Source organism: Lucilia cuprina, chromosome 4, assembly GCF_022045245.1.
Source record: "Lucilia cuprina isolate Lc7/37 chromosome 4, ASM2204524v1, whole genome shotgun sequence".
Lineage (NCBI taxonomy): Eukaryota > Metazoa > Arthropoda > Insecta > Diptera > Calliphoridae > Lucilia > Lucilia cuprina.
This window is the reverse complement of record NC_060952.1, coordinates 99,427,763-99,436,556: the sequence shown is the minus strand read 5'-3', so window position 1 is coordinate 99,436,556 and position 8,794 is coordinate 99,427,763. Positions and strand designations below refer to the sequence as shown.

Here is an 8,794-nt window from a genome sequence, read left to right as displayed (position 1 = left end):
CTGGAACATAGTTTACTTTAATGCCTCTTATGTTGACTATAGACTGCATTATAGTCCAGACTATAATTTAAACTATTATCAAGACTAAAATCTGAGTTGTTGTCTAGATTATTGATTGGAATGTAGCCTGAGCTTTTACCTAGACTATTGTTTGCGCTATAGTATTTTGTATAGTCTGTAGTTTGACTATAGTTATGTCTATACTATAGTTTGGAACATTATGAGGTGGGGACTATTGTCTGGACCATTGTTTGAACTATAGTTTGGTCCATCGTCATCTAGTTTGAGATATAATCTCATCTATTTTTTGTACTAAAGTTTGACTTTTGTATAGACTAAATAAATATATATTATTTTTAGACTCATGTCAAGACTATATATAATATCTACTTTATAGGAACGATATATTCTAAAAAGTGTAAAAATCTCTAATAAAATGTATGTATTGTTTTTAACACATTTGAAACAAAATAAAGTACTAAATCTTCTTTAATTGCGTCATTATTAAAGTCAAGTTTTAAAGTGATTACTCTTTTATCAGCTGAACAAGATGATCTTCACCTTACCGCTACTGATAATCTCAAAGTATTCAAAGCATGAAATAAGAGTCTGAAAATTTTTTGATTCAATTATAATTTTAGTATTGAAAAATCTCTCAAAGAGATATTTTGTATTTGAAAAATGATTTTCAAGCAACGAAATTTATTTTTCGTTATAGTTTTAATTCACCTAAGTGGTAAATATTTTAAGGTAAAAATATAGTTAAATAAAACAAAAAACTGATTGATATAAAATAAGAACTTTAAATCCACAGCTTACACAGGCAAACTCTATATTTCGCTTTGGTTTTGATTTTGGTTTGAATTTAAATGAAAATTCATTTAAAACTTCATTCAAAATTGGAGATAGTGAAGAGAGTAAGGAAATAACTACAACTAAAGATAGCTCCTACTTTACGGAATCGCCTGCTACTGCAGTTTCACCCATTTTAACAGACATTTGGTCTAAACAGGCACAACTAAATGCCACTGCCCATGATAAACTACAAGCGACTCGTGTTGCTGTAACACAGTTGAAAAATGAAATTTTAGTTGTGGTGGGTCGCAGTGATTTCATAGCGGCGAAAGTCAAACTAATGACGCGTTATTTAAACAAAGTAAATACAGTTTTAGCAAATAACACAGCTGATACCTCTAGTACAGCAACTGCTGCTGCGAATAATGATAATGGTCCTGTTGCAGTTGTCGGTGGTCGCGACAACGATGCAGCTGCAAATCGTTTTCTAATTTTGCAAGATTATGTGCAGTTGGTTGATGATTTACGTGCGCCGCCTACTAGCGCAGAAGGTGGAGAACGTTCATTGGATTATATGGTTATGAAATTGGGTTTGGAAAAGCATAAATTAATTGAATTGCAAACGCAAATTTTACTGGAAGTGCTGCAGGCTATGGAAACGTGGCAAACGTATGTAAAGAAACAACTAGTCGATGTTGTTACAGTCTAGTTTGAAAGTTAAATTTAAATTTTCTGTTATCACAAAATTGTATTGTTGGCTTGTCTTAAGAAAATTAAATAAATATTTATAGATATTTTTATAAATTCATGATAACGTAAACTCGATTCTTGTTGTTTTAGTTAAAGATCGAGAAATATTGAAGGATATTGTGGTCGAAACTCTTCCAAAATATCGCCATTGTTCTTTATAGTTTTTGAGAACAAAAGTTATTTTAAGTGAAAAATAGATTTTTTCCGAATTTTATGCTCCCTACATAGTACCTGCTTTATTAAAATTAAACACATTTCTATATTTTAATAAAAAATGAGACCACACAAAACTAATTTACCTCTTATCCTTAATACTTGTTTCATTGCAGCAGGAGAATAAAAAACTTCAACACATATTTTTTATGTTTTTAGCATCCTGTGTATTTCCACCATTAACCTCCACAATTTCAAAACTATTTCTTTATATGGAAAATCCACTTAGTTATGCCCCTAAAAAGTGATAAATAGTCGATCTACAAAAAGGATTTGTTTTGGGTTTCTAAGAAACCTCTATTAAACATGTGTTAAGCACGAGTTTTAGAATTCGTAGACAATACTACCTGAGGTTTAAACAAAATATGTATTATCTATAACTCACATTTCCACAGGTTTCTATTTGTTCAATCATTCAGACAATAAACATCCTGCTGATCTGTGAGTTCTTTTATGAAAAATTAAATGAACGTGTAAGAAATTGAATCTCTTCTATTTAATGCATTCAATGAAGTTTGTCTTAATCCTTTAAATGTTTTGTTAAAATCATAGTTCTAGAATGAACATTTTTTATGTTTTTCTTTTTCTCTACCTGAGTTTAGGTACATCAATAGTTACACCCTTATTGATTTTAAATTTTTAGTTAAAAATACTTGGAATGAAGTTTTATAAAATTAATAATCTTTGTTTGAATTGTAGTTTTTTTCATTAAAATCCTTAAATGAAGTCAGTATGACATAGAACTAATGATGTGATAAATTAAACGGTGACAGTTTCCAAATGATATCTAATATTTTTAGCATTTCATTTTGAACAAGTCTATGAAGAAATCATTGTCCTAATAAAATTAGAAATTTTCTTAATTGTGTTGTTTATTTTTCTAAAAATCGGTTTGGAAATATTTCGCTTTTTAGAAAAGGGACATTCCTTTAATAATTTCTCTTAAATATTAAGATTCGGATTTGGAAAGCGCACAGCCAAATTCAAGAACCCGGTATTACTGTGGGACCAAGTACATCTTTTTAAAAAGAAAACAATTAAGAAATTTTAGTCGGGCGAGGTCGACCATATAATACCCTAAACCTGTAACAAAAATTAAATGTGATTAAGTTTCCATAATAAAGTATTAAACTATGTATTGTACCTTGCCTCAGATATACTTAAGCGATTTATTGTTGAAAAAAATGTGGACATTTAAGTCAAATTTTAAATAGGACATTTTAAATGGGCTAGGGCATTTTAATTAAAAAGTTCATAAGGGTCATCAAGGCTAGTATGGAACTTGGTTTTGTAGCATTTTGTCGAGATACGAAATGATGGAACGACCATCATTTACCATTTCATTGAAATATCTCTAAAATTGCGAGTTTGATTATAAGGTTTACAAGCCGCAATCGGGAGTTTAGTTGTATATGATGGACCGATCTTAATCATTTTCAATTTTTATGCCTTCGTTCCAGGGACAATAGAAGATCATGTACCAAATTTCATTAAATTATCTTCAAAATTGCTACCTGTAGTTTGATTAAAAGGTTTAGATGGACGGACAATCAGACGGATGGACATAACTAAATCGACTCAGAAAATTATTCTGAGCCGATTAGTAGGTATATGACCAATATAATTGTGCGTTGAAAACATCATTACAAACCCCACTAAAGTTGTGTAGGGTACAACAATACTTTTTATCCCTTACATTTGTTCCACTTTTTAACCAAATCCTTCTTATATATTTAACTGTGATCCCGTATCATATGGAGACCCTCATAATCATATGTATGAATGTATGGTCTGAAAAAAACATATTGCATTTTTCTAATATTTAATATCTGTTGTATATTTTATAAATTTATTGAAGCGATTAAATAAAAATTATTTTTTCACAACATATAAACAAATCAAAGATTACTAAGTACAAAATATTTATAATACATTAAGGTAGATTTTTGTACAGTTCTTCAACACCTCCCCATACTAAAAACTACCAAATCAATAAAAGCCAAGCTTCTTGATGTTTTCCTTAAATTTCAACTTAGGAAGAATCTTTGTAAATACGTCTGCAGTGTTTTCAGTGGACGGCACATATTTCAAATCGATTATACCCTTTTTGTAGATTTCTCTAACGTGGTGCACTTTTATATCGATATGTTTACTTCGAGCATGGTAAACCGGATTGCGAACCAATTATTGTGCTCCTATATTGTCACAATATATTACAGTTGCATTTCTGACCAGTTGTTCGAAGCCTAACTCTGTTAATAAATTTCGAAGATATATTGCTTCTTTCGTTGTCGCTGAAATAGCCATATATTCGGCTTCGGTGGAGCTTAGGGCAACGGTGGGTTGTTTCTTCGATTCGTAGGAAATTGCAGTACCAGCTAATATGAAAACATATCCTGTATATGATTTTCTATCATCACTGCCTCCTGCCCAATCTGCATCTGAAAAACATGTTAGAGGTTTGCCAGTAGGTCTGAAATTAAGTGAACAATTAGTGGTATTGCATAAATATCTTAAAATGTGTTTAGCGGCGGATAAATGTTCTTTATGTGGATTTTTATTGAATTGAGATAACTTATTCACACAATGAATAATATCCGGACGTGAACAAATTGCAATATACATCAATGATCCTATCAAAGATTGATATATTTTCTGATCTACTTTTTCGCAGCTATCGCAGTTTTTGCAGAGTTTGAATTTAACACCTGGATCTATCGGTGTGCTACAGGTTTTGCAACCTTCCATATTATTATCCTTTAAAAGTTCCAATATAATTTTCTTTTGGGATAGTTGGATAGTTCCAGTGGGTTTTTTCTCTCAATCTCCATCCCTAGAAAATAATTCACTGGACCTTTATCGACAATTTTAATTTTCTCTGATAAATTTTTCTTAATTTGGTTCATTACTTCCAATTTTGAGCAAACTAGAAGTATGTCGTCGACATAAACAATTATTATATTAAAAATCATCACCTGAATTCATTGTATATGCACAAGTATCAGCACTGCATTGTTTGAAACCAATAGATTTGACAATTTCATCAAATTTTTCATTCCAATTACGTCCTGACTGTTTCAATCCATAAATCGATTTTTAAGCTTGCATACTTTGTCTTGATTATTTGGATCTTCAAAACCGATAGGTTGTTCCATGTAAATATCACTGTCTATGTCACCGTTCAAATAAGCAGTTGTAACATCCAACTGATGTGCATATAGTTTTAATTCAGCTGCTAATGCCAACATAATACGAACAGTGGAATACCTTGTTACTGGAGAAAAAGTTTCTGTGTAGTTAATACCGTACTTTTGACTACAACCTTTTGCAACCAATCTTGATTTATACTTCTCTATTTCACCGTTCTTGTTCTTTTTAATTGTAAATACCCATTTATTTTTAATAATTGGTACAGTATCAGGTCTCTCAACTAGAATCCATGTCCCATGAGAACAAAGGGAGTTGTATTCGGATTTCATTGATTCTATCCATTTATCTTTATCTTTGCTTTTCATTACATCTTCTATGGTGATGGGAACATCTTGATCTTCATTCTGTGAGATACATTGGGAATTCAATAAATTATTATAAATAATTTTACCTGATCTTAAAATCTTATAATTTGGATTTTCATCAAAATCGTTCACTATATTTGAATTATTCATAGAAATTGCATTTTCAGAATAACACGAACTAATATCTGAATTTGATCTCTTACTTGTTGTCAAAACAATGTTCCTTTCATCAGCATTTCTATGACTTTCATTTTCTTTTGATCCATTTTCTACTAATCCATTCTCTTTTGATCTATTCTCATTTATCATATCGAATGTTATTATCTCTGGTCCATCAGATCTTCTTAAATTTGACTTATTATTTTGTTCATTACGATCTTTAGAATTATATAAATTGTGTTCAAAAAAACCATACTCACGATCATTTGAATTTAGCATACTTTCTTCAACAAACTTCACATCACGGCTTTTGAAAATTTTGTTTGTGTTGAGATCGATCATCCAATAAGCTTTAGATTCGGAACAATATCCAATAAAATTGCATTCTATTCCTCTCGGTTGAAATTTTGATTTTCCTGGACGTTTGTCTAATACATATGCTTTACATCCGAATGTTTGAAAATGAGAAACCGTTGGTTTTATTTTGCTCCATTTCTCTTTCGGTGTAATACCATCTATCGATCTTGACGGACATCTATTTCTTATATAAACCGATGTGTTTACTGCACTCGACCACAAGGATTCTGGTAATCCTGATTCAATTAACAAACATCTGGACATTTCCAGAATAGTTCTATTGGCGCGTTCGGCCACGCCATTTTGTTGGGGGTGTACTCTACCGTGAACTGCCTTTGAATACCCAGTTCTTCTAAATTCAGGAAAAATTTTTACTCAAATATTCTTTTCCATTATCACTCCTCAATACTTTCAATTTCTTTGAGGTTTGTCTTTCAGCCATACTCAAAAACTTCTGAAAGGCTCCTAATACCTCACCTTTAGTTTTCAGAAAATAAACGAATATCATTCGTGAATAATCGTCAATGAATAAAACAAAGTAATTTGCACCTCCCAGAGATGAAATCCGCATCGGACCACATATGTCCGTATGCACTAAATCGAGAACATCATTACCTCTTTGACTTGCACTTTTTGGAAATGGTTTAGATGTTATTTTTGACTTCAAACACGTATCACAAACAAAATTATCCGGGATTCTATCTATTGATAAATCACGTACCATCCCTTTTTGTGACAATTCCAGCATACTGTTTGGATTTAAATGTCCAAGACGTTTGTGCCAACGATTGAAATCAGACGCATTAATCATTAAATTCTTGGATTGAGTATTTTTGGACTCCTTGTTGAAACATACGAACAATTGATCTTTTCTTATACCCCTTAACTGAACAGTTTTATCACTATTGATTACTTCAACATCGTTTTCCTTGAAAATAACAGATAAATTATTATGTGTTAAATGTTCAATAGAAATAAAGTTGTATTTCAAACACGGAACATAAAGAACATCTGTAAGTAAAAATACATCTCCAAACGTATTATTTAATTCTATCTCACCAATTCCTTCTGAAAAATTGTGAAATCTGCTGCAAGATCAATTCTTTCTTTGTGATGTATCAATGATTTAAACAAATTTCTTTCACCACACATGTGACATGTTGAACCGCTATCAAAAATCCACGTCCCTTTTTGCAAACTGCTATCGTTCATACCATGTAATAATGCACTCAACTTTTTCGTACAGTCACGTGCAATGTGACCCACAATTCCACATTTGAAACACTTGTACTCACGTTTAGTTTTTTGTTTTGTGTCAGATTTTGCATAATTTTTCTTTACAGCACCTTGATTTTTAGATTTTGACATAAAATTCTGCTGAACTTCGACAGTATCTTGCTTACTGAATCTCCTTTCATATTCTTCTGATAATTTATTTTTTAAGGAATCTATATCTGGAAACCGATCTCTTGATTCCATGGCAACAACGAAGTTATCGTAACTATCGGGCAAACTGTTAAGTAAAATTATTACAAGAAGCTCGTCAGGAATTTCAATTTGTAGCTCCAAAAGTTTTTCTACTATATTTGTAAATTCACATTGGTGTTCAGCCATACTGGTACCCTCTAACATTTTCAGTGCTAACAGCTTTCGAAACAGAAATACTTTTCTGGCAGGTCCATTTGGTTGAAATTTCTTTTCCAACATTAACCAGGCATCTCTTGAAGTAGGCGCATTTTTTACAATATTCAAGTGTGATCTCTTCATGCTAAGCAAAATCATCGACAATGCTTTCTGATCCTTGTTAATCCACTCATTACGAAGAGGAATTTCTGCAGGTGCAATAACCTCACCGGAAACATATCCCCACAAGTCCGAATGAATAAGTACGCTCCGCATATGTATCTTCCATCCATCGTAATTGTTGTCTTCTAATTTTTCTATTTGGTACATTGAACCCATGTTTGCAAATTATTTAGACCTTTAAATATCTTTTTTAAATATCTGGGCCCATAACCCTTGTTGTATATTTTATAAATTTATTGAAGCGATTAAATAAAAATTATTTTTTCACAACATATAAACAAATCAAAGATTACTAAGTACAAAATATTTATAATACATTAGGTAGATTTTTGTACAGTTCTTCAACAATATCTAATATCATAAAATTTTTCGTTAAAATTGTCTCCTCAAACACATTGACTATCAAATCTTAAACCCCTATATTTCAGATATGAAATAACAAAAACAAAATACGTTATAAAACACAGTGAGATATTATTAGTAACTGCGTATTATTGTTAATAATGGAAGCGAAAATGTGCAGGCTGTGGTGGATGGATGACTGGCAGACAAAAATAACGAAACATCTGCCGTATATAAAAAGCAGGGAGAAAAAAAGTAGTAGATATGTTTCCTACATAAATATACATACAGTCACATCTATAATATTAAATACATACATAGTATATAGAAGAAAATTGTTATATACCTAAAACACATTGATGATATACGACACTCCAAACTAACTTCTCTTTACTATGGGTATGTTTGTACATCTACACAAGTATGTAACCAACTGGTACCTTTTCGGTTGTTGGTTTACTTGCTTTACTTACTTACTACATTCGTTTCAACCTTTCATTCTTTATTTTCTTTCTCTTATGCCAGCCAGACACAGACGAAAACAACTAACATATACCGATAAAAATACGTTACTAAAAAAAGTATTTCTATATAGAGTATGTACATAAATATGTATGTATGTTTATTTGTACTTTGTACATACGGTTATGCTATTTACTTAAATGTGTGTATTTTTATATACCAATCAGTTTTTGTTATGTTTTTTATATATAAATACACTTAAATACATACCAATATTTTGTATATGGTTAGAAAGGTTGTTTGTTTTCTTTTTCAAACTGTCGGAAATTTTCCAACAATTAATATGGTTTTTTTAGAGGATGCAAGATATATCAGACTGTTATCATTCTCTATAT

General features: G+C 31.1%; 1 protein-coding gene across 1 annotated transcript; it reads left to right on the top strand.

Annotated features, from left to right (window-relative positions):
* The first annotated feature begins 595 nt into the window (after positions 1–595).
* LOC111690265 lies at positions 596–1,620 on the top strand. Its single transcript, XM_023452717.2, has 2 exons — positions 596–750; positions 815–1,620. The coding sequence occupies exons 1-2, from the start codon at positions 682–684 to the stop codon at positions 1,502–1,504; spliced, it is 759 nt and encodes a 252-aa protein (XP_023308485.2). The 5' UTR covers positions 596–681; the 3' UTR covers positions 1,505–1,620.
* The last annotated feature ends 7,174 nt before the right edge of the window (positions 1,621–8,794 follow it).

Coding starts and splice junctions, on each gene's coding strand:
- LOC111690265 (XM_023452717.2), top strand. CDS start 682: ATGATTTTCAAGCAACGAAATTTATTTTTCGTTATAGTTTTAATTCAC. Junction 751..814: donor TAAGTGGTAAATATTTTAAG/GTAAAAATATAG, acceptor TTAAATCCACAG/CTTACACAGGCAAACTCTAT.